We start from the raw sequence: 27379 nt of genomic DNA on the forward strand, positions 1-27379 counted from the left end.
GAAGCGCTGCTCTCCTCTCCTCTCTCACTCTATTATTTTTTATTTATGAATAAAATATGTGTATACCTCCTATAGATACTCGATGAAAAAGTGTGATTGGATGACGAGACGTTGGTCAAATTTTGAATTTCCTTTTGCGCTCCAAACGCCACCGCCAAATTGCACCACAATTTCCTATCCTTTCGTTAATTACTGCTACTGTTGGCCTCCTCTTCTCTCTGTGCGGTCACCGGCACTGGTCAAGTTGTTTAGAGCACCACATTTTAATATTTTGCCTTCTCACCAGGTTCATATAAAATACTACTCGTATGGCTGGTTTCTTTTCCAGCCAAAGATGAAATGTGAAATACAAAATATTATCTGGTTTTTATGATATTTATTTAATTATGTGAACGATGGAATTAGCTATTATGAAGTTAAAAATCTATTTTAGAAATGTGATGTGTTGGACTTATATATTAGAAGTTTTATAAAACAACGTATCGTTTAGTAGTTCGGAAAGCCCGGGTGCAAAAGACGTGAACAATTCTGACAATAATCAGGGGAAAACACAGGTTATCACTAGTTTTAAATGCTATTAAAAAAATACCACTAAAATTACAAAATAAACACTACAATCAGTGGCAAATTTATAAACGTCTATATTTTGACCACTAGGCTACTATAAAACCAATCTAAACATGATTTTGTGGTGAATTCATATGCTTTTTTATAAAGAAAAAATGGAGTGAATTCATATACACTACGAAGGAACACTACACAAGTTTGAGATCATGGTACAGTAATCCCTCCAAAATGTAATCATTTAGAGCCGGTACAGCAGCAGACTATAAGCCAGCTATAAACATATTTTAATGAGACACGAAGGAGAGAATAACAGTGAGTTACATATTTGTAGTCAGCTGCAGTATGGACTCTAAGACATAATATGTGTATGATATGTGAGACAAAGATAGTATATGTTTTATAGATAACTATTGTATGAATTGGTTATTAGATTGACTATAGATGATTTGGTGCTACCAGTTGGCTATACTATTGAACTTGCTTTTATAACAGCTGAATCTTATCCTAAAATATAAACATTTATAGCACCATTCATGATACTATATGTTTCATCCACTAATTCTTATTTAACTTATTCTATTTTATCTCCCACTCACCCTCGTCCATTATTCGTTATTAAAGGACTCATTTATTTTGAACCTTAATCTCTATTAAATAACTTAGAAATATTTATATATTGGGAGGGGTGTGCTATTTATATAGCATTCTCTGTGTAGATGAAAATTTCATGATTTTAATAGCTATTTAGTGGTATGAACTATGGGACTAACACTATAAATTAAAATTTTATTCTAAAAAAGTAAATATATAATAATAATAATAATAATAAAATACATAGTTTGTTAAACATACGTACATAAGCAAAGAAAAAACTAAAATAATATTCACCGGCTTAGTATAAGAGGGTGTTTAGTTGGCGAAAAGAATTTTTTTTTCATATTGGACGTTTAATTGGATGTCGGAAGAGGTTTTCGGACGCGAATAAAAAAACAAATTTCATAGCTCGCCTGCAAACCGCGAGACGGATTCCTTGAGCATAATTAATACATCATTTGTACATATATATATCACTGTAGCACTTACGGCTAGTCATTGACTAATTAGGCTCAAAAGATTGTGTCTCACGATTTTCCCCATAATTATATAATTAAATTTTTATCTATATTTAATGCTATATTTATGTGTCCAAAATATTTTTTAGAAACAAATTGGAAACTACACGGAACCCAAAAATGAATCTACGTTACACTGTCTGTCAGCTAAGGCCTTGTTTAGTTCCTAAATTTTTTTTCCAAAAACATCATATCAAATTTTTAAACATCTAAATAAAGCATTAAATATAGATGAACCAACTAATTACATAGTTATGGAAAAAATCTTGAGACGAATCTTTTGAGCTTAATTAGTCTATGATTAGCCATAAGTGCTACAGTAACCAATATGTGCTAATGATGGATTAATTAGGCTCAAAAGATTCGTCTCGTGGTTTGTAGACTAGCCGTGAAATTTATTTTTTCATTCGTGACTGAAAACTCTATTCAACATCTGATCAAACGTTTGATGTGATGTTTTTGCCAAAAAAATCTGACAACTAGACACCACCTAAAGTAAGTTAAGTAGAGTACTCCGTAAGCCTTAATGCTTTATGGCAGACCATGCCAGCCCAGGCAGGCCTACAATTTAAAGCCTATAAGATGATTTTCACGTTGGGCTGGACTGGGCTTTTCCTGGGTCTGTTCATGGTATTCACTCCCCCCGTTCCTCTTCTAACAATCACAGATCGAACTCATTGCCAAGTAACGAAGGAACTTTTTTATTTTTACATTTTTATTGAAAAATTTTAAAAATGATTTTTTTCAAAATATTGCAAATATACATCCAGCCAGTGGGTGCGAGATATAAAACACCTATTAGCTACGCGTGAAATCCAACGTGATAAATGTCCACAAGAGAAAAAGTGATGGACAATTTTGTAGGTGCCCCTTTGTCGGGGGCTGCCTGCAAATGCATGGAGCTAGGCAAGAGGGGGTTGGGGGGCCTAGCGTTTGCAGGCAGGGCCTGCCGTCCCAATAGGATAGTGTTTTAAGCCTGAGCAGAAGTTGTCTAGAAAATCACCTCAGCAAATATTTTTATAGTGTTTCCTGTGTGCTCATAGGTGAACAGTAAATATCAAAAATTTGCTTTCTCTCTGCTCTCCACTAGAGAGAAAGACCTCACCATTGTTTTGCAAACAAACCCTTGCTTGGCCTTAAAATGTTCTGCTATAGGGCGACAATCGAGCCCTCTGCAAATGGCCAGGGCACCTCCACCTACTGTCTTGGCAATTTAGCAGAAGAATAACAGATATGCCTGTAAAATTTATGCTCTCTGCCCAACGACCATCCCTCGTTCTCCTTTTGTTGTTTTCCACATAGGGTATCGCGTCCATCCGGTGGACGTTTTATATTTCAGCCTACTAGCTGAGTAGCTGAGTGTTGGGATGTTAGGTTTGCTATTAAAAAATTATTTTTGAATTTTTTATTAGAAACAATATAAATATAAATAATTCGTAATAAGGAACCTCTTCCTTCGTGAACAAATTCAAACAGTTTTGTGCCTGCTGCACTCGCATGTGTGGTATGCTCCGCTCAAGAGCATAAATAACTCTTTCGATTGTTTGATTAAGGCAAGTGTTTATCAATAAACAAATCGTGTTCGTTTTATTTTTGCTAATCCACCTATTATATTAACCAAACAGATCTTACTTTTGATAAGATGGGTCGAAGTATTATGGACCTAGGTAACATAAGAATTCGTGCAAAAGACAATGCCTGAAAAAAATATCATGTACAGTATTCTTTTCTTTTATTTTTTTCCCCAAAATTTGGAATGAACAAATACTATTGTATCCGTCTTAAACTCGCAGTTTACTATTTTTATGAAATCAAATATTAAATTTATTAGCGAGTTTTAATTCATATTTACTCTTATTTTATAGCAGTTCACTGTAGCTTAAATAATAAGCTCTTGCAAAGAAAACCTATATATTTGACTCTGGGATTCTTAGGAGTTCTCTCCTCAACCGTAAAAGATCTTAGCGTTGATTAGATGGGTCGTATTAGAGCATTTACCATGAAATGACTAGCATGATATTGATAAAACTAAATGAGTTGCTACACAAAATAAAAAGATATCTCAAGTGAGATAATGAAGATATGATAAGCGATATAACGAAGAATGAGAAGAAAATCATCTCTTGTATGAGCATGGTTTCTAAGCAACACCTAAGACATGATGTGAGATGAGTAGCATTAGATTCCATGTAAATTAATAGTTTTTATATTATCAAAGTAGTGTCTAGTGTCAGTTAGTTTCTCCGTGACACTGAGGACATAAAAATCATAACTATTATCTATTATGATTGCTCTTACGATAATAGAACTGCATTTAAAGTCGTGGGTCACGTTAAAAATTTAACACCAAACTGAATACAACTCAGTTTTTTGTGATTCTAAATTTCAGACTTTATCAAATCATGGTAATGGAAAAGCTACAACCAAAACTCCAAATGGAATACAAATAGATATTCGTTAATAATGAAGCTTAAATTTATTAGATCATATAAAATTTCTTTTTTTTCATTTTAAATGTCAATCGGTCTTATCTTTTCGTTTATGCTTATATTTATAAGATAAATTTTTAAACTTAAAACGATGAGTTCGATTAACTATGCGATACATGACATGAAGGTTGACAACCAAGTATACCTAAGGTTTGTTTGTTTGTGCTGAATAACTGAATGATCATCTAATCACTCTTTTATTAGTATATAAATGAGTAAAAACTTTCATAAATGGATACGCGTGTCTTTAGCGATCCAAAAATACAAAATGATATATTTACAAATAGAAAATAATTTATAAATAAAAAGTTTATATACATGTTTTTAAGTGATTCAGAAGTAAAGTTAAAAATAAACCATGATTAAAAAATTCAAAATAGATTCTAAATTTAAAGTTAGAATTTTAAATTTTAGTTTATGAGTATAAGGCCTTGTTTAGATTGTAAATTTTTTTTGCAAAAACATCGTATCAAATTTTTGGACACATATTTGAAGTATTAAACGAAGTCTAATTACAAAACAAATTTCAGATTCCGCCTAAAAACCGCGAGACGAATCTTTTGAGTCTAATTAATCCGTCATTAGCATATGTTAGTTACTGTATCACTTATGGCTAATCACGTACTAATTAGGCTCAAAAGATTGGTCTCACGATTTCCTCCATAACTGTGTAGTTAGTTTTAATATTTATGTATATTTAATGCTTCATTTAGGTGTCCAAAGATTCGATGTGATGTTTTTGAGAAAAAATTTTGAAAACAAAACATGGCCTGAGGATAAGGGAATAAGATTAGAGATAGATAGTACGTAACGTTTTAGTGGGTTAGTTAAGAAAGAGGAGCGTGCAGCATTAAGGAGGGAGGGCGGCAATTACAACGTCAACGTCGAAGGCATCGCTGGATTGGGCGTGATGCAGGTAGGTAGGTAGCTAGTCATGCGTGCCTTTAGTTTAGAGATATACATACAAGGAGTACTATACTAGTAGCTTGATTCTCTGAATGTTCTCCACTCTACAAGCCTCCCAAAGCTACCCGTGCTCGCAAAAGTATTAATAAATAGATGGAATGAGCATTTTATTCGAGAGATTCATGCAAATCAAAACCTCTTATCATGCAACTGCAATACATGCGTGATCTATCTATCTATCTATCCATCTACCGGGAGAGTATCCATCCATCTTTAATCATCATATTACAAATATCTATCTAATAATGCATTCTTTTGGTGGACCAACGAAGGAGGGAAGAAAGTAAGCCTTTTACTAATCCAGTCTAAGCGAGCCTAGAACCAAGCGAGCGTGTGGAGAAGGGTCTACAATAGAAAGATTTTTATGCTGCTACCAGGACGGTACCAGAAAAGATCAGTGAGTAGAGTGAGTAGAGTGAGTAGGGCTAAGATAGTATAGTATTAACTATTTTTAAATTTTATATAATAAATTTATATGATATTAAAGTGATTATGGAACTAGGCCTAGGGCTCCAGCCATAGCTGCCCTAGGCCTAGTTCCGCCACTGGCTGCTACTGCGTACTCTCTCCGTCCCAAAATAAATTATTTTTTTATTTTTTATCAATAATGTTTGACTCTTCGTCTTATTTTTAAAAATATGATTAATACTTTTATTTTTATTAGATGATAAATCATGAATAATACTTTAAGTGTTATTATTTTTATTAGATGATAAATCATGAATAATACTTTAAGTGTGACTAATATTTTTAAAAAATTCTTGAATTTTTTTTAAATAAGACGGATGATCAAACGCTGGACACGAAAAACAAAGAATTAGTTTTTTATGGGACAAGGGAGTAACATTCTACTTATCTCTAATTTGGTGATAAATAAACCACATCTCAATTCTTCATGAATATTTAAAGATCCCCAGCAAGTAAGAGGAAGAAGAAAGCAGCAGCGAGAACGGATCCGAAAACCATCGTGTTGTTGTTGTTGTGTTTAATTAATACGGAGTACAAGTGTAACCAGAAGGATTTACTCACTCCTTATAATGTTTGATGGAATTGGATCAATTCGCTAATGTGCAATCATCTACAAACCAACCGCCGCTCGCTCCTCTCTCTTCTATACATGCTGCCATTGCCATTGCCATTGCTATTGCTATTGCTGTTGATATGCTCTCCCACGTCTCCTCGTAGCTAGCTCCTCCTCCTCTTATTAGACGCAGACGCAGGCGCAGGCGCAGTCGCAAAAGCAGAGCATGCGCCATGAAGCTCGCCGTCGAGATCTCCGACGCCTCCGACCTCGCGCCCAAGGACGGTGCCGGCGCCTGCAACCCCTTCGTTGAGGTCGAGTTCGACGGCCAGAATCAGCGCACCCCGGCCAAGCCCGCCGATCGCTCCCCTCAATGGAACTACACCCTCCTCTTCGACGTCCGCGACCCCGCCCGCCTCGCCTCCCTCCCCGTCGACGTCTCCGTCCACCACGATCGCAGCCTCACCGACCACCACGCCGCCCGTCCCCACACCTTCCTCGGCCGCGTCCGCATCTCCGCCTCCTCGCTCGCCCCTTCCCCCGCGGAAGCCCTCCTCCAGCGCTACCCGCTCGAGAAGCGCAGCCTCTTCTCCCGCGTCTCTGGCGACATCGCCCTCCGCCTCTACCTCATCGCCAACGACTCCTCCCATCCTTCTCCCCCTCTTGCTGCCCCTGCTCCTGCCCCCGTCCCCGTCCCCGCTGTCCACCAGCACCAGCAGCCGCCTCCACAACCCGCCTCCGCCGCCACCGACGACCCCTCCAGAGGCATCAGGTCCGCCTTCGCCGCCGGGGAAACGGACAGGTCTTCAGCCTTCGCCCCTGCCCAGCAACCGGAGTCAACGTCAGCGGCGGCCGAGTCCAAGGGGAAGACCAGCCACCAGCCTCGTGTGTTCCGGTCCGTACCCGCGGCCTCTGAACCCAGGCGGGCCACGCTCCACGCGGTGGCCGCGCCGCCCCCACCGCCAGGCACGACGGTGGTCATGCCACGCCCGCCCGGCCCCGCCGCCGCTCCGCCTGCGTCGGCGTACGGCCTCGTGGAGACGAAGCCACCCCTGCCGGCGAAGATGGGCCCACGAGCGGCGGTGGCTGCGGCGGCGAAGATCGCGTCGACGTACGACATGGTGGAGCCCATGTCGTACCTGTACGTGAGCGTGGTGAAGGCGCGCGACCTCCCGACCATGGACATCACCGGCGCGCTGGACCCCTACGTCGAGGTGAAGCTCGGCAACTTCAAGGGCGTCACGCGCCACCTGGAGAAGAACCCCAACCCGGTGTGGCGGCAGGTGTTCGCCTTCTCCCGCGACCACCTGCAGGCGAGCCAGCTGGAGGTGGTCGTCAAGGACAAGGACGTCCTCAAGGACGACTTCGTCGGCCACGTCGTCTTCGACATGTCCGACATCCCGCAGCGCGTCCCGCCCGACAGCCCCCTCGCCCCGCAGTGGTACCGCCTCGCCGACCGCTCCGGCGAGAAGCTCCGGCACGGCGAGATCATGCTGGCCGTCTGGCTGGGCACGCAGGCCGACGAGGCGTTCCCGGAGGCCTGGCACTCGGACGCGCACTCGGTGTCGCAGGAGGGCCTCGCCAGCACGCGCTCCAAGGTGTACTACTCCCCCAAGCTCATCTACCTCAAGGTGATGGCCATCGCGGCGCAGGACCTGATTCCCGCCGAGAAGGGCCGGCCGCTGGCGCCGTGCATCGTCAAGATACAGCTCGGCGGGCAGACGCGGCGGACGCGGCCACAGGGGTCGGCCAACCCAGTGTGGAACGAGGAGTTCATGTACGTGGCCGCCGAGCCGTTCGACGAGCCGCTGGTGGTGACGGTGGAGGAGCGCGTGGCCGCGGGGCGCGACGAGCCGGTGGGGCGCGTGGTCATTCCGGTGGCGGCCCCGTACGTGCCTCGCAACGACCTGGCGAAGTCGATCGAGGCCAAGTGGTTCAGCCTGTCGCGCGCGCTGACGGCGGACGAGGCCGCGGCGGCGGAGGCGACGAAGCTCAAGTCGTCGTTCGCGAGCAAGATCCACCTGCGGCTGAGCCTGGAGACCGCGTACCACGTGCTGGACGAGTCGACGCACTATAGCAGCGACCTGCAGCCGGCGGCGAAGAAGCTGCGGAAGAGCCCGATCGGGATCCTGGAGCTGGGCATCCTCGGGGCGCGCAACCTGGCGCCCGGGAAGAGCCCCTACTGCGTGGCCAAGTACGGCGCCAAGTGGGTGCGGACGCGGACGCTGCTCAGCACGGTGGCTCCCCGGTGGAACGAGCAGTACACCTGGGAGGTGTTCGACCTGTGCACGGTGGTGACGGTGGCGGTGTTCGACAACTGCCACCTGACCGGCGGGCCCGAGGCCAAGGACCAGAGGATCGGCAAGGTGCGGGTGCGGCTGTCGACGCTGGAGACGGACCGGGTGTACACGCACTTCTACCCGCTGATGACGCTGACGCCGGGGGGCCTGAAGAAGACCGGCGAGCTTCACCTGGCGGTGCGGTTCACGTGCACGGCGTGGGCCAACATGCTGGCCATGTACGGGAAGCCGCTGCTGCCGAAGATGCACTACACCAACCCCATCTCCGTGCTGCAGATGGACTACCTGCGGTTCCAGGCGATGCAGATGGTGGCGGCAAGGCTGGGGCGCGCGGAGCCCCCGCTGCACCGCGAGGTGGTGGAGTACATGCTGGACGTGGACTCGCACATGTTCAGCCTGCGGCGGAGCAAGGCCAACTTCAACCGGATGACGTCGCTCTTCTCCGGGGCGGTGGCGGTGGCGAAGTGGATGGAGGGGATCTGCAAGTGGAAGAACCCGGTGACCACCATCCTGGTGCACCTGCTGTTCCTCATCCTGGTGTGCTACCCGGAGCTCATTCTGCCCACCGTGTTCCTGTACCTCTTCGTGATCGGGCTGTGGAACTACCGGCGGCGGCCGCGGAAGCCGGCGCACATGGACACGGCGCTGTCGCACGCGGAGCCGGAGCGGGTGCACCCGGACGAGCTGGACGAGGAGTTCGACACGTTCCCGACAAGCAAGCCGGGGGACGTGGTGCGGATGCGGTACGACCGGCTGAGGAGCGTGGCCGGGAGGGTGCAGACGGTGGTGGGGGACCTGGCGACGCAGGGGGAGCGGGCGCAGGCGCTGCTGAGCTGGCGCGACCCTCGGGCCACGGCCATCTTCGTCCTGCTCTCGCTGCTCATCGCGGTGCTGCTCTACGTCACGCCGTTCCAGGTGGTGGCGGTGGTGCTGGGCCTCTACCTCCTCCGCCACCCTCGCTTCCGGAGCAAGCAGCCCTCCGTCCCCTTCAACTTCTACAAGCGACTCCCCGCCAAGTCCGACGTCCTCCTTTGAATCAACTCCCACGCTACAAGTTCCAGTTCCAGTTCCAGTTCCAGTTCCATTTCCCAACCGACGTACGACAAAGAGCTAGCATAGCAGCAACGGCAGTCAGCAGTCGGGCGGCAAATAATGCACGCGCGAGCCCCCAAAAGCTAGACCACGACGGAAGAAGAATCCCCATAATACTGTACAAGGCACGCACACAGACACAGGACAGGAGGAGCGAAGGCAAAGTTGGTTGTTGCTACATTCCCTTCTTTTCTTCGTCCGTCCACCGATTTTTTTTAGTGACACGAGATTCCTACCTGCTGCCTGCAGATGCTTCTTCTTTTTTTCCTTTCCTCTTCTCTCTCTTTCTTTCTTTCTTTCCGTGCCTCTGGAATGTGCCTGTATATTCGATACTATCCCTGGGGTCGCCTCTGTCTCTTTGTATATCATATCATATCATATCATAGCCTAGCCATCCAACCCTCCCTCTTTCTGGTTACGTATATACGCATCATTCACGAGCAAATAAAATACCACTAAATAATAGAGTTGTACCTCCTGTACTCTACTCTATGCTCTGACATGACAGCTCAACCATACGTGGTACCAAAACGAATTGTACTTGTATACAGTACTATATTACTACTACAGATGTTCTTGTTTCAACTGTTTCAGCCATGCTTCTATCAATTTTTATGCGCGCGATACTTTTCCTCCTCCTCCTCCTCCTTCTACCTCGGGGAAGTGGAGTATCATCTGATCTAGTAAACTACTGTAATGCAGAGTAAGTCAATTATTAGAGTTTAGTTGCTCCATATATCCAGCTCTTTTCAAGCACGCTGCAGCTCAACTATTATGATACAGTATAGTGCAGGCATGATCTGATGATGCTTATAATAATCTTCATAATATTTTAGAAACTAAGGTTTCAGTTCAGGTCCGTAAAGGGCCACACCTAAATATTATATTGTTTGTTTAGTTTGCTGTTGCTGTTTGCTTGTCGACTGCTATGAGCTCCGCAGTGCACTCTGCACTTTTAGAGTACATTGATTTTGTATGATTTAAATCCTAAAGAAAAATTTCTCATTTTGATCTTTGTTTTAAAGGATTGGAATTTAACGATACTATACAATTATATCGAATAGCTCAAAACAATTAGATTTTTGAGAAGAATTAGCATAAGGTCCAATAATCCTATAAAAATTAATAATATGGAAGAGTGATACTTACTTTGAGTCTAGCGTTCTTCTCTAATCCGTGTATTTTTCTTTGCAATCCATTCAAACTATCATTCATATATATAATTGATGATTTTTAATCATATGTTTTTACATTTGTATTTATATCAAAATTCTATGTTTTTTCTTTTTCAATCATACGTTTAAAGGGACCATGATTGTGAGTCTAGCCATTCAATTTGTTGATGCTGTTATATTTATTTAAGCTAAGCCTAAGCTACATTCATGTATGGTTCATGAGAGCAATTAAGTGGTAATCTCAGCGTCGATCTGACGTGAGATCCTAGTTTCATTGCTCGATCGATCGATCAATCCATAGGATCGGTTGAATATATACATCGATCATGAGTGCGAGCTTAGCTTGGATGGAGGGGATCGAGTTGCCCTCATCCAATTAATTCCTGTGTACATCCATCCAGCATTAATGTTTCATATGCATTTACAGGACCATCGATTGAACAATATGTCAATCTCCTCACAGGCTGTGCTATTAATCCTGTGATCAAGCACGCACACTTAATGCTGATGCCCACTTTGATGCGATGCTTTGAAAACTGTTGCCTTACCATTAGCTACCACATATATCCCGTCGGTCATAATTTGGGTCATCGACTAGGTCCTTCAAAAACAACTCTTATAAACTAATTTCCCTTGCTGTTTTATTACGAATATAATTTTTTGTGTGTTCACTCAGAATATGAAAAAGGGTAGTGATATTCAAAATTTCAGAAAAATGACTTTGAGGCAGCATGTATATGAACCAAACGCTCTTTTGGTCACAGAATTGAATAGGACAACTAGTCTAGCCTCCAGGTCCATGCCGGCAGGATGCAATTATGCAACTAGAGGCACCTCCTTTATGCCTAGGAGAATGACATGCGAACAGCACGAAACAGAAGGGGCAGGTATATATCTTAATTGTGTAATTGGCCAATACCTTTTCTGTCTCGAAACAAGGCTCCGTTTAGTTCACAAATTTTTTTCCAAAAAACATCCTATCGAATTTTTGGACATCTAAATGAAGCATTAAATATATATAAACATTAAAACTAATTACACAGTTATGGAGAAAATAGTGAGACGAATCTTTTGAGTCTAATTAGGACGTGATTAGCCATAAATGCTACAATAACCAATATGTGCTAATAACGAATTAATAAGACTCAAAAGATTCGTCTCGCAGTTTTCAGGCGGAATCTAAAATTTATTTTGTAATTAAACTAAGTATAATACTTTAAATATGTGTTTAAAGTTTTGATGTGATATTTTTATAAACTTTTTTTGCAAACTAAACGACCCCTAAGTTCCTGAGGTGAGAAAAATTGACTAAGATACACTTTATCAAACGAGAGATGTTTATAAATAAGAGAGTAGTTGGGGTTAAAATAGGAAGAAGTTTAAACGAGAGCTGGTAGGTGAGAGGAGTAATAATACAAAGTGATCATTATTGTAGGACAAGGGTGATTGTTTGATTTTTTTTAGGAAAAAAAGACCAAACATCATATTTATGAATGAAAAAAGCTTATAAATATAACTCTTATATATGTATTTTTAACAATCTATAAGTAAATCCTAGAAAATAAACTTCGATGAAAAAAACTCAAAATCAACCCTAAATTTAAGGTTGAAAATTCAAATTTGGCTTATAAGTATAAAAAGAGCAAAAAGATAGGGGTGGACAAGTTTTAAATCATAAACGATCACTTATTTTGGGACAAGTTTTAAATCCAAAACGATAACTTATTTTTGGCACAGAGGCACCAAAAAGGAGTACCCCTACTATAAATCTAGGTAGGAAAAAAATATAATTAATCAAGTAACGAGAGTTAGCAGGACAATATGGGCGAAAATATAGACATGTTTATTGTTTCGGAAAATTTTTCCAAAACATATGGGAAGAAATTGGGAGTTGCGGATGCTACACGATACAAGAGTACAGTAGGAGCACTTCATTATCATACTCTCACTTGACCTGACATCAGTTTTGCAGTAATTAAAGTTTGTTAATTACTGCATACTCATACCATAACTTATTGGAAAACAGTAAAGCGAATACTTGGGTACGTTCCCGGAACAGTAAGTATGCATATACCCATCATTTTGTTGCATGAGGAGTTGAGAATGGTCGAGAGCATATATGCATGTATATATACGCCGCATGGATGTCGGTTGGGAAGGACCTTGGGAGAGAAAGCGATGTGCGACCTGATCATGATCGATCGACAAGATAATAAATTATTGGACGTGCACTGTAGCAATACTCTTGACACTCTCGATCTCTCTGCACTTCTGCAGTATCGCAGTGTAATCTATGTGTATGTGCAGTAACCTAACGACGAATCCATGTTAGGGCTAGACAATGGTCAATATGGTTGCTTCATTTCTTTTGGTGACTGTTTGGTTCCTGAAATTTTTTTAGTCGCTTATTATATCGGATGTTTATATTAATTAAGAGTATTAAATATAAACTGATAACAAAACTAATTGCATAATAAAGGCTATTTTATTAGATAGATTTTTAAGCCTAATTAATCAACGATTAGCAAATGTTTACTGTAGCATTATATTCGCTAATCATAGACTAATTAGACTCAATAGATTGGTCTCACAAAATAGTTCAGAGTATGTGGTGCATTTTATTAACAGTCTATATTTAATACTTCTAATTAGTGTCTAAACATTCGATGTGACAGGGAAAAAAAGTTAGAAAGAAACAGACACCCCCTCACTTTCCTGCCACTATTAGAAGCAATGGAGATGCCCTGTGCCCTGTGGTATAGTCTGGTCTGCGTCCGTCGTAGTTTAACTAAATAAACTAAGTTTTATTTTTAATATTAATTTAGTTTATTGAGTTAAACTAGATCAGCTTTTTAATTACCTTCGGGTCCACCCGTGTTCATCCATGGTATTTACCTCAACTATTATCTGTGCGTTGTATTTTTTAAAAGATCACTATCATTAACATATGTTTCCATCATTTTCTAGTATCATCTATTAACTTCTGCATACACTTTTGGACCGACCAGGGACCTTTGGTCTCACCCCCTCCTTTATTTATTTTTCCTTCACAAAATGTAGGAAGTTGGCTATGGAGGGTAACATATTTCACTATTCACCTTCATCACTAGCTCTTTAATTTAAAGTAGCATAGATAGAGTTTGTAACATTACACTCATATATAATTATGTATATGTGAGTATACTTTCAATCGAAATTTAGTAAATTTAAGATTTGTCGAGGAATCTTTGACAATAGATTCTTAAAAAAGCAATAGTTCAACGTCATAAGACTTGTGTTTTTGGATTCATTATGAGAACTATATAATTCAAATATCGTTAACCTATATAAAACTTTAATATTAATGATTAAAAATAAAAATATTTGACTTAGGACGACATGTAATTTGAAATGGACAGAATTAGTATAGCACAAATGGTGCAAGACTATATTTTTGGACCATGACACTGGACTTGAGCCGAAATTGGCCCAATAATTGTGGTCACATATACATGTACTATATTTTCGAGATGTGAAATCCAGCCCATGTATATTTACTCGATCACAGAGAGAAAGGCCCAGAATGTGTGAAGAATAATCTAGCCCATATATATTTGTATTTGTGCATCGATCAAAACTTTTTGGCCCGAAAGCTACGAGCATCAAATCGGCCATTGTCTGGATGGATCGACCGACGTGAGAGGTGAAATCCTCATCTCTAGTTCAGGTCAACAGTGGCACTAATCGCATATCGTCCTCAATGCGTGTAGATGATTAATTAAATCCAATTTCCACGACGGACGATGATGATAATTAGGTCTGCATAATTAAGAACGACGAAACATATCCATTCATCGATTAATCGAGAGCAATCGATCGATGGCGCGCGGTAGCTAATGATTGAATTCTAGCTGATTCCAGGTGCAGGAGGCATCATATATATGTATCATTTCACTCCAGCTGAATTCCCACATTTTTTCCCTTGCTATCTGCATATTTATATATGTGTGTACATTAATTACAATATCTAATCCCTGGAATTATATATATGCATGTGTCTCTTAATTTCTCTGCTTGCTAGCCAGAAACTAGTAATATCCTGATGATGGCAAATCAACATCCCATATCAATGGATGGATCGATATGCCGTATTGATCGATAGCCTCAAGATCCGGTAATTAATCTAACAATTAGCTAGCCTGGGGGTTCCCCGGTGTGTACATATACATACATACATGATTATTGATGGCTACGTTGGCTGATTTCATGATACTCTTCTTATATGTGGACGTGCACTATCATTGTGGACACTTGGACCACGAGGATGCACGCACGCATGCACCATAATCAACGGTGCCTTTCTTTTTTTTTTTCCAAACACGGTATAATTAAATATACACACACTCGTCTCTACGAACGTGCATTCTTACATGCATATATAGAGACTGGACCAACATATTTTAATATTGATAAAATTGCCATAGACGTACGACTCGCTGTTAATACATATACGGCTTACCACTGAAAAAAGTATTAGCTAATAGATGCAACCATTTGACCGAGATAATTACGAAATATGAGTTATATATTATGTGTATATTTCTTAAACTACCAGCTAAATGATGTGTTTTTTTGAAAAAAATCTTCATCAACATATTTTTAGATTTTATGATTTTAAGCTTTGTTTATTAATGGAAAACAAATAAAAAATAATAACCATGTAAGATAAATCGCTACTAGATTTAGCATTAAACAAAATATTATAATATGAAACTCCTTTTATTAAAATTGTAGAATACATGTACTAGGGGTATTCGTAGACTACATATATACATACAGTCGTAGGAGTACCGAATAGGATGGAGATTATATCTGTATGGTATCAATCGGAGTTTGGTTACGACTGGATTGCATGCCGCCTATACCGGATCCGAGTTATAACCGAATTAGGATAGATCTTAGTCTCATCAGATTAGGACTCTATCTGTAAGCCCTATCCACCACCATATAAGGGGATAGGGGCACTCTCATGGGGAAGGGCCAGACAGACGGCATATTCAGATCGGCTATCTTCTAGTTGATCTGTCCACAATCCAATACAATCCCAGGGCAGGAGTAGGGTATTATCTCGCTAGTCGAGAGCCTGAACCTGGGTAACCCTGTGTCATCATCCTAACCATCGATCTTTACGCCTCGCTAGCCACCCCATATATATTGCCGACTTCCAAATCGTCGACAAAAATAAATTATGTTATTTAATATTATTAATCATTATTGCATTTCCAAGACCATACATGCCTTATATTTTCAAAGAAATGAATACTCAATCTTTGTCTAATCAAGTACTCCTTGGAGACTACAAGTGATACTGCTCCCTCCTTCTCAAAATGTATTCCCTCCGTCTACTCGTTGGACGTATTTTATTTTATTAGAATAAAAACTTAATCAAAGATTATTTTATTAAAAATATAATTTTGACACAAAATTAATATTTTATAACCGTATCCAAAAGTAATTTATTAGGATTTTACTTTTATGCTATACATGTAATATAGTAATATTCAGTTAAATCTTTGTGCTAACGAAACAAAAATATGTTATATGTTATGAAATAGAGAAAGTAATATATGTGATACTATAAAATTGGATACAGGGCTTGTTAAGATTTATAGCTAGCTGCAGGTTGCGTGACATTTAGTACTACCACTTTGTTTTAATATTTTAAGATGGAGCTAATAATTATTTATAGAGTTGGGTACGTTTATTAGAAAAATAGGTTAAAATGGTTAAAAGAAGGTGGGATTGATTGACAAGCGAATGCAGGTCGGAATTCAGGAAATTAAATAGTGAATGCACTGTGTTTGATTTTGGTGAGATGGTATATGGATAAATAATTTTATTTGAAAATTAAAATAAAGTGATAGAAATAGTTTTTTTAGGAGGAAGCAGTTTATAATTAATCATGTATTAAATAAACACTCTGCTTACTGTGAGAGGACGGATGAAACTAGTCAATTATTGCAACATTGGATTGGATTGTACGCTGGATCAATAATTCGGCCCCTGTCTGACCGACTGATCTAGTATTTGATACATGTTTGGATCCAGGGAATTTTTTTTCTTGTCACATTGAATATTTGAACGTTAATTAAGAGTATTAAATATAGACTGATAACAAAACTAATTATATAAATAAAGACGGTTTCACTAGATAAATTTTTTAAGCCTAATTAATCTATGATTAACAAATGTTTACTGTAGTATCACATTCGCTAATCATGAACTAATTAGACTTAATAAATTTGTCCCGCAAAATAGTTTAGAGTAAATTTTATTAATAATCTATATTTAATACTTCTAATTTATTTTTAAACATTCGATTTAACAGAATAAAAAAAATCCCAGGACCAAACAGGGTCTGAGCTAGCTAGCGGAACGATGGACGGATGCAGAGGCAGTCTGTAACAGTAGCTGATTAGGCGATGGTCATGGGCAGCCGGACACGTGGCTGTTGCATGCAAGACCGACTGGACAGCTGAGCTACACATGTGTCAGCACGCATGCATATATGCTCCTTTGCTGCTGTAGGTTAATCTCCAGCTAAAATCAGCTACACATACGGTCAACATCATATCTTCTCATTACTACCTCCGTCCCATAAGAACAAGTTAACAAGTTCAATAGTACAGTTAATTACTAGTTTTAACTCATTTATAGTCAATTTAATAACTAATTTATATAATAGTTATCTATAAAAAATCAATACATGATTCCACATGTCATACACACATTTTGTTTTGGAGCCCGTGTGCAGCGGGCTCCTCACATCTCTTTTCTCTCCTCTTATTTCTTTAAAATATGCTTATAGCTGGCTTATAACTGCTATTGTACTGCTCTAATAATCCCATTTTTCTTTTTCCGTGTCCAACGTTGACCATTCGTTTTATTTGAAAAAATTGTATAAAAACCTAAAAAGATTACTCATGTATAAAGTACTATTCATATTTTATCACATAGTAATAATAATAATAATAATTGTAAAATTTTTTTAAATAAAACAAATGGTTAAATGTTGAACATGGAAAACGAAAAATGAGATTATTACGGGACAGAGGACCGAATTCCATGCAAATTCTCCGGCGGTGGGTATTCCAGCACAGCAATCATCAGCTGTTTGACTGTATCTGTCCATCCAGCAGAAGCCCATCTAGCAGAAGCTGTTGCTATTGCCCCTGCGTACTGCTGTGCCTAGCACTACTTATAAACCATTTTATTTATTTGGGATGATAGTATATCTGACCTCGCTTCGAATGCTAACTATGGATATGGATTCGAATGCTAACTGTGGATATGGATTTGATCCTCTTTTTTATTTTGTAAATTTAATTTTTTTAAAAAAATCAAGCAATCGTCTGATTCTGATTGATGCATGCCGTTAGGGTTTTGAGTAAATAAAATAAAAAAGGAAATTTTAATTATGAATAGACTATTCTGCCCATCACTAATATCTTCCACCCCCTCTCTCTCAACTCACTCTGTCTCAACTAATAGATCTGGAGGAGTCGCCGAGCTGTGGGAGGAGGCGGCAGCGGCGGTGTCGGCGTCGGGCTGTGGGGGAAGGAGGCGGCGGCGGCGGCGGCGTCGGGCTGTGGAGGGAAGAAGGCGGCAAGAGGCGACGCCGGCGGGACGGGGAGGTGGCGAGGTGTCGGTGGAGGGAGTAGGCGGCGGCGGCGGGGCAGCCCTCGCCGGCATCCTGGAGCGCGTCACGAAGCGCAACGACGCGGCCGCGGTCACGACTGCGCTCGCGGAGCTGACCGCCGCATCGGCGTTCCAGGCGACGACCAAGCCCGGCACCTCAATTCGCACGTACGCGGCGCGCATCGCGTGGTTCGACGGGTGCAGCTCGGCGTGCTACGCCGTCGCCTACATCTACCTCGACCGGCTCCTGAGCCACGACTGGCGCCTCGCAGTCTCGCACTCGCCGTCGACTTCTACAGCGTGCACCGGCTCCTCATCACCGCCGTGCTCTACCGGTCTCCCCCGTCAAGTTTATGGATGATACATGAGTTTCTCTGCAAAGCTGCTACTCTTCATGCATATGGTCTCATGATCAAGTAACAGAACGATTTTGACCAGCTAATATGTAGGTGCAGTTACACGCAACAAGATCATCTTCTTTATTAGCTCTTGGAATATCTAATGAGAAACATGCAAATTAACTCTGTTTGAATTTTATTGTAAAAAAAAGAGGAATAATTTAAGTTCAAATTTATCGAAATTAAAATATTATATATATATATATATCAAACTAACCTCAAATCTATCAAATAAATACCAAATTTCGAATTTTATTAAGTTAAGTTCAAATTATCGAATTCATCCTCCATTTAACAATAAGGTTAAAAGAACAAGGGTAAATCGGTCAATTTATCCTCCATTTAACACTGTTAAGTGCCCTTCACGGAGTAGGGTCATTCAGTTGCTTCGTTTTAAAAAAAGTTTTAGAAAAAAGGGTCAAAACTGCAAAGTTGAAAAATAAATGTCAAATCTGTAGTTTGCCTGCAAAGTAGGGTTAGATACATGTAAAGTAGGGTTAGATATGCAATTGTCCATATTTATTTTTAACGGTTACTCCCTCTTTACCAAAAATACTTTATTTTTAATCTATCACACATCTACCTATACAAATAAAGTAGAAAAACATGAATGTTATCACTTTATAAACTTTTAATATATTTGTCTCATACTTTTTCAAACTTGCATACATTTGTCCCCTTTTAAATCTTAATACATTTGTCTTCTATTTTACCAAACTCTAACAAAAAATTGCTAAAAGTAAATCCTTTATCCACAATTATTCTCCGTTTAATTTTTTTCATCTATTTTACCTTCTAAAACAATTACAACCTCCCTCAACCATTTTCATGTACTTTCTTAATACCCATATTCATCTTTAGAAATTATTATATATCATAATATTGGGATGGATATAATAGTAGTATATTTTATATTTTCTTCATCTAAAAATATAAAAATAAAGTCTTTTAGGGACGGACGAAGCATCCTCCAAACCTGTAGACTAGCAAATTATCTATCACTCATTATTCCATAGACCACAACCTCATAACTAATTATAATAATCAATATGTCATCATATACACTATATTTGTGCAAAAAGACTTCATATTTGGTTCTTATTTTCCACAAAGTACTTTATTTTGAGTAATTATTACATCGGAGTTGATAGAGTAAAAGACAAATGCATTGATATTTTAAAAAGTAGCAGACAAATGTACTGGAATTTCAAAAAGTAGGAGACACATGCGTAATGATTTACAAAAATGAGGGCATCTCGGTTTTATAACTTTGTATAGTTACATGTGAGGCAAGATAAAAATGAAATCTAAAGAGGACAGAGGAAGTATGCCATTACATATAACAAAAGAATATAATCGTTCATCTTAAATTAATTTTTCTCTTCTTCCATCCCACACATACAAATAGAAAAGATGAAGACTATTATACCTTTCACTTTATTAAATTCCTGTGTTATTATCTTGACTTTATCTAAATCCAATGTACTTGTTCTCAACATTCACAAACTCTAATACAATGATCACTCAAAATGAAATGTATTATACGACAAACAAGAGGAATAAAAATAATCTTAATTTAGAGTGAAGGAAGAACATTTTACATCTGATCCTTACGACAGGCTAACCGGTCCAATGGAACTGCTCATCTACTAGTACCTTCCAGCGCAGCTTTAGCCGCGCTGCATTTCTAGGATCGAGTGAAAATTGCACAAGATATCAACACACGCATAGGAATATGCTGATACTACACTTTTGACACGTGTCACCACGCAACCCTAGCTAGCTCCATCTGTCTCTTCTCCTTCTAATTTTTCAGGTCAATTTATATCTCTGTTTTATGTTATAAGATTTTCTAGTCTTATCTAAATTCATTCATTAATGAATATATATAATTTATATATATATATGTTTAGACCCATTAGTATCCATATGAATCTAGACAATAATTAAAAAAAATATCTATTACGAAACGGTGGAAGTATATGAGACGACGCAAACAAACACCCCAAGAAAAGAAGCTCGAAGTAAAGCAAAGAAACATCTGGATTTGGTTATGGGATATATATTGTACTAGTACTAATTCATGGTTGCACAAAATTGTAACATATATATTATACGTCTTTGGTGGTAGAAAGAGATATATGCACGTATAGTCTCAGATCGAAGCAGGGGCAAATCCGTATGTTGTGTGTTAATTTGTGTGAAGGTGCTTGCAGTATACTGATTGGTTGAGGAGTCGGGAAGAGTATATACGTACGATATCATATACTCACTCTGTTCATGATATATGTCTTTTTAACATTGTCATTATCATATAAATGCTAATGAATTTAGACATATAAATAAATTATATAATAAATTTAGAATAGGTCAGAAAAACTTAGCGTGTATGTATGTATGTATTGCTCCTGATCATATCTAGACTAGCTAGCTAGCTAGAGCAGGCACTAGCAGTTATAGCTGCTGCTTGCATTGCACCAATTAAAAAAAAAAGATACATGGATCTTCCTGCTGCTTCTCCGATCAATGACAATTCATATATCTCATCTCATCTCATCTCATGTCATGCATCCATCTCAGATAGACAGATACTAGTAACTTACTAGTATATAACTAGCTAGCTAGCTTATTACTCCAATATTTTTCTTTTCGACGATCATGGCCATCAGTTATCCGCCGGCGGACTACTGTTCCGATTCAGATGACGTCTGGGACTGGGTACCCCCTGCTGCTGCGGCTGCCGATGACGACGACCCTACCACTCCTAGTTCCAGTTCCAGGGGCGACGACGACGAGCGGCAGAGGGCGGCGATGCTGAGCGCCATGAACGGCCAGCTCAACATCCTCGCCAGCCGCTTCCTGGCGTCCGCCGGCGTCGACCCGGAGTGGCTCGACGTCGTCACCTCCCTCTCCTGGGAAGGCGCCCTGCTCATCCAGCCGCACGCCTGCACCGCCGGCAACGACATGGACCCAGCGTCGTACGTGAAGGTCAAGTGCGTCGCCTCCGGCAGCCGCCGCCAGTGCGAGGTCATCAAGGCCGGGCTGGTGTTCAGGAAGAACGCCGCCCACAAGCACATGCCCAGCAAGTGCCACAGGCCCAGGCTAGTGCTGCTCCAGGGCGCCCTCGGCCTCGACTCCCATCTCGGCTTCTCCTCCTTCGACTCCATGGAGCAGGACAAGCAGAGTCTCGGAGCCTCCATCGCTCACATCGTCCGGACTTGCCGCCCCAATGTGGTCATGGTCGAGAAGACGGTCTCCCGTGACATTCAGGAGCTTCTCCTGCAGCACGGCGTCACCCTGCTGCTCGACATGAAGCTCCACCGCTTGCAGAGAATCGCTCGCACTTGCGGTGCTCCATTGCTCTCCTTCTCTCAGCTTCTGGATTGCCCAAAGCTCAAGCACTGCGACTACTTCCACATCGACAAATTCTTCGAGGAGCATAACCACCATACTCTGCCTGCTGGCAAGAGGCAATCTAAATCATTGGTCTTCTTGGAAGGCTTTTCCAACCCTCTGGGATGCACTGTAAGTACTATGGATATTCCGGGGGGCCATTTAATTACCTCCGTACATACATGCAGATACTGCTAGTCTAGGAGTACTTAACTTGCTAACAACCTGCATTGCACTGGCACACACCCGTGAATACGTGCAGATACTGCTAAGAGGAGCAAACACTGAAGAACTGAAGAAAGTCAAGCAAGTCCTGCAATACACAGTATTTGCAGCATACCATCTGGTTCTAGAGACCTCCTTCTTCGAAGATCAGAGGGTTTTCTTGAATGATAGAGAGGATGGGATACCAGAAATTACTCATCAAACTCCTCTTATCTCAAATTGTTCTCTTCCTGCTGCCAGTCCTACAGATTATAGAGAGTCCTTACAGGAATACTATGCTGGGGATCAGGCAACCACAGTTTCTTTCACAAATAAACCACCAGATGCTTTAAACTCATCCGCAGGTCATGGTACAACCATCAACTGTGATCCAAATGAAGCACCTCCATCTGAAAATCTGTTGTCCTCAGTGTCCGGATCACTCAGAAGATTCATTGATATATTCCGTTATCAGAATATTTATTTACCTGTAACTTCTTCTCAAGACTCAACTGGTCATCGGGAGGAAGAAAAGACTGAAATCAGCCAAGAAATGGAGTCTGATGATGCCTTGGAAAAAGAAAAGGAGCCAGATCATTCTTATCAGTATATGGATCAGTTGAGTGATCTTCAGGAACAAGTATTCGCCAAAATCAACCAAAGAAAGGCACAACCTGATCCTTTAGTTACTGAAAAACATGAGCAGTTGTCAGTTCCAATGGGGGATGTGGAACAATACAGTACCGGTTACATTGGCGAAAATAGAAATTCGGACACGGATGAGGCTGATGATGGACTGGATTCTCAGAGCATACTCATCTTGTTGTCCAGCCAATGCGCCACAAAGCAGGTTATCTGTGAGCAGAGTCATCTATACCGCATAAATTATTATGGAAATTTTGACGTCTCCTTAGGACGATATTTGCAAGACATTTTGCAGAATCAGGTACTTAATTATATTTTTTCTTTTATAAACTTATCCTTTTCTTTTATAAATAATAACTAGGGAACTACCCTGAGCTATTTTGCATGGAGCCAGATAATTCACCGTAGAATTAGAATTAACATAAAAGTCTGAAATAATATTTCTATAGATATAACTATGTACAAGTATATTTGGATTTCATATATAACTGTTAGATTTTATTTCTATAAGGTTTGGATTTCATATAAATTCTATTATACATGTTTGGATTTCATATACAACTGTTAGATTTTATTTCTACAAACCAAATTCTATTTGTACATGTTTAGATTTCATATACAAGTCTGAGTTTCTATTCTTATAAGATTTGGACATCATATACAACTTTTTATATTCTATTTCTATAGATTTAGATTAGATTTTATTTACAACTCTTAGATTCTATTTCTAAAAATATAATTGTATTTTATGCACAATTATAACGATCAATATATACCATTATAATGCGGACCCACCCACCATGATCTAGCGGTTAAAGTCTTTTTTCTTACATTAGTGTGGTAATTTTTAGTCTTTATAGTGAACGTGGTGACTCCTTCTCAAGCTGTTTTATGTCTTTATATTATAACGGATACATAGATTTCGATAATACATAGGTCAATGGTATAATTCTGTTCTATGCTTTGTATCCTGATGTTCTCGTAACAGCAGAGACCACACATACATGTAGTCATGATTGATGCATGTTTGTCTGTGGCAGAACCTAAGCTGTTCCTCATGTGGAGAGCCTCCAGATGCTCACATATACTCTTACACCCACCGCAATGGAAATCTAACTGTTAGCGTGAAGCGTTTGCTGCCTCGACATCATTTGCCTGGTGAATCTGAAGGGAAAATTTGGATGTGGACAAGATGCCTAAGATGTGAGCATGAAAGTGGGATGTCCAAATCATCTCGAAGAGTGCTAATATCAACTGAAGCGCGTAATCTTTCGTTTGGGAAGTTCCTTGAACTCAGTTTTTCTAGCCACTCTGCTGCTAAAAGGCTGTCAGTTTGTGGGCATTTGGTCAACAGGGACTGCTTGCGATTTTTTGGGTACATATTCATGTTTCTCAAGCACCTTTTTTAACATGTCATGTAAAAAATGTCTCTGCATATATGCTAAGCATCGGTTTGCACTTGTTTTTTTTTTGTTTGATAAAATTGGGACCTGGTGACTTCAGGTTGGGCTCAAAAGTTGCAAAGTTCCAATATTCAGCGGTTGAAATTTACACTGCCTGCAAACCACAACGAACCCTTGAGTTTCACAATCCCAATATGCACGAGTGGTTCGAGCAAGAGGGGAGAAATGTATGTATTATTCTCTTTATCGTTTTCATCTCATGCGTTGGTTTCATTCGTCATGTCAGGCCTAATGCTTCTGTTGCATTTTTAAGGTCCTTGCAAGCGGAGTTAAGCTTTTCTCTGAAGTTGCAAGCTTAATACAGCACATAAAGAATCAGTTTCCTGAGGTGGCAATCAATTGTGGTGATTTTCTTCCTGTCAAAGAGGTTTCTCAACTTGAAGAGATGTTGATGGAAGAAAAGGCCCAGTTTGTGGTACACCCTGTGGTCCTTTCTTGTCTTTTGCTTTCCTAGACATAGATATCATCTCTGATAACTGTAATTTAACTGGCTGTCTTCCAATATCATCAACAGGATTCCCTCGTGAAGGCTGTTGAACAAAGCAGGATGTCTAGCTCTTCTGTGAATGAGATTCTTAATGTAAATTGGCTCTACCAGGATCTTCTGATTCTACTATATATGTGGGACCGTCGTTTCCATCAACTTCTTGAGTGTAAGTCTGAAAGAAAGGCTAATTGCATCAAGAAAGACACTGTTGAATTTACCGGTGAACCTGCTACTGATGAAAGTGCAGGCAGTAAACTGTCCTTGGCGAATGGATGTATCAAGGCAACGCAGTACATTGAACAACCGGGGATGGACAGATATTCATCAACCTTCCTTGACGAAAATTCACGAGATGAACGACGCGAAAAGCAACACATCACAGAAGTGCCTTCTTTCAGAAACTTGGAAGGTCTAGATATTCAGGGAACTGGACCAGTCACAAATTCAGTATCCATTAAGCAAGAGCAATCGGGTATGCCGCATTTTGGAATTCCTGAATGGTATGGCAGGGAAACATGGGTTTGGAGTCCATTGCAGGAGTTAAGAGTGAGTTACAGGCATGAACTGCAGGTTGGGTGTTTGGAAAAATTTGAGCTTGTCAACAACTATTCTCCATCTCATCTGTCCCACTTGCACAAACAATCATCTACTGAGTTCGCAGTTGGTCCAGGAGGTAATGTGTTGTGCATATCAGAGGATGAAATATCCAGCATAATATCTCGTGCACTTGCCATATCAGAGGAACGTCGACATCTTTTACTAGATTCTATAGTTGAGGGTGAGGCAGCCTACAGCAGGGGGACCGAGAGCTCTAAAATGGAGAAATCTTACAGCTCATTATCTGAAACTTCTTCAGCCTCTTCGTCCTGGTCATCTATTGGATCTTCTGACTCAGATGCAAGCTTTTCATCTGATGACCTCTTCTCCAGCTATGATAGCTCTCTTCTATCGTCCCCACTTCATCCTGAGGTATCTGTCAACGGGAAATTATCTCTGAAAGGAAAATACTCAGTGATTTGTGTACACGCCAATCAGTTTTACACTCTTCGAAAGAAATGCTGCCCATCTGAGCTTGCATACATTACTTCCTTAAGCCGGTGCAAGAAATGGGATGCTCAAGGAGGAAAGAGTAAGGCTTTCTTTGCAAAAACATTGGATGATAGGTTCATCATAAAGCAAATACAGAAGACAGAGTTTGAGTCCTTCATAAAATTTGCACCCGATTACTTTAAGCATGTCTATCATTCTCTTGACACTGGGAGTCAAACTTGCCTTGCCAAAATTTTAGGAATCTATCAGGTACTTAATTTACACCAAAAATATGGAATCACTTCATTTTTTTCCATGGATTGTTACACATCTTTTTAATGAGTGAGCTCACTAATTATTCCAGGTTAAGCAAATCAAACATGGCAGGGAAGTGAAGCTTGATCTGATGGTGATGGAAAATCTTCTCTTCGGACACAAAGTGTCACGGATATATGATCTCAAAGGAGTTGTTTTCTCCAGATACATCTCTGACTCAAATGACCATGGCACTGTTTACTTGGATCAAAATTTCGTTGATGACATGCGTGTTTCTCCGATATATGTTGGTGGAAGAATGAAACATCTCTTACAGCGGGCAATCTGGAATGACACAGCTTTTCTCACTGTATGTAATAGTATTTCACTTCAACCACACATAATAGATCATGTTTTCTATTGGAATATACTTCTTGAAACAGTGTTTTGTGCTATAATATACTGATAAAAATCATTGTTTTTGCAGTCAATCAATGTAATGGATTACTCTTTACTTGTGGGAGTGGACGAAGACAGGCATGGGTTTGTATTTGGAATTATTGATTACCTAAGGCAGTATACATGGGACAAGCAACTGGAGACATGGGTGAAAACTTCTTTAGTTGTGCCAAAGAATGCTTCACCAACGGTAATTTCACCCAAAGAGTACAAAAAAAGGTTTAGGAAGTTCATGGCCAAGTATTTCCTAACAGTTCCAGACGATTGGAGTACATAGAAACGTCTTGGGACCCTGCAAATGAGTCCATTGTTTGCTTGTTTGTTACTTTAAAAGCACTGTACATAGAATGGGTGGCTCACTTGTTTTTAATTCTCCAAAAGTTTGCAATTTTAAAGCAAATTTCTGGAGCAAGCGAGGCCCAAAATACAACGGTCAAAATCATTGATCATGCCTTACCGGTTTATGTGGTAGCAAAAAGTTTGTATTGACGGATTATTATTGGTTTATGTGGTGTAGAAACGTTGTTTTATGCTTAGCATTTCTTACCCAACACAATTGTTACAGATTGGGTTAGATGAGATGACCAACATTAGCAGCGATAACTGGCAACTTCATCCTTCATCAGCGCGCGACCGATTTCATCAGC

The 27379-nt window shown here is 40.4% G+C and overlaps 2 protein-coding genes across 2 annotated transcripts; both read left to right on the top strand.

Annotated features, from left to right (window-relative positions):
• The first annotated feature begins 6118 nt into the window (after positions 1–6118).
• On the top strand, positions 6119–9946 carry LOC102710398 (FT-interacting protein 3-like). Its single transcript, XM_040523117.1, has one exon. The coding sequence runs from the start codon at positions 6389–6391 to the stop codon at positions 9488–9490; it is 3102 nt and encodes a 1033-aa protein (XP_040379051.1). The 5' UTR covers positions 6119–6388; the 3' UTR covers positions 9491–9946.
• Positions 9947–21455: 11509 nt separating this feature from the next.
• Positions 21456–27293, top strand: LOC107304042 (putative 1-phosphatidylinositol-3-phosphate 5-kinase FAB1D). The gene is made up of 8 exons (XM_040523266.1): positions 21456–22322; positions 22453–23340; positions 24080–24414; positions 24543–24669; positions 24756–24917; positions 25017–26288; positions 26383–26643; positions 26761–27293. The coding sequence occupies exons 1-8, from the start codon at positions 21456–21458 to the stop codon at positions 27007–27009; spliced, it is 4161 nt and encodes a 1386-aa protein (XP_040379200.1). The 3' UTR covers positions 27010–27293.
• Positions 27294–27379: the final 86 nt, after the last annotated feature.

Source organism: Oryza brachyantha, chromosome 4 (genome assembly GCF_000231095.2).
Source record: "Oryza brachyantha chromosome 4, ObraRS2, whole genome shotgun sequence".
NCBI lineage: Eukaryota > Viridiplantae > Streptophyta > Magnoliopsida > Poales > Poaceae > Oryza > Oryza brachyantha.

What these genes read in the sequence shown, in the direction of transcription:
- LOC102710398 (XM_040523117.1), top strand. Translation starts at nt 6,389, where the DNA reads ATGAAGCTCGCCGTCGAGATCTCCGACGCCTCCGACCTCGCGCCCAAG.
- LOC107304042 (XM_040523266.1), top strand. Translation starts at nt 21,456, where the DNA reads ATGGCCATCAGTTATCCGCCGGCGGACTACTGTTCCGATTCAGATGAC. An exon ending in AAGACATTTTGCAGAATCAG is followed by an intron (nt 23,341 to 24,079) that starts GTACTTAATTAT and finishes TGTCTGTGGCAG; the next exon opens with AACCTAAGCTGTTCCTCATG. An exon ending in AAGAAAAGGCCCAGTTTGTG is followed by an intron (nt 24,918 to 25,016) that starts GTACACCCTGTG and finishes TATCATCAACAG; the next exon opens with GATTCCCTCGTGAAGGCTGT.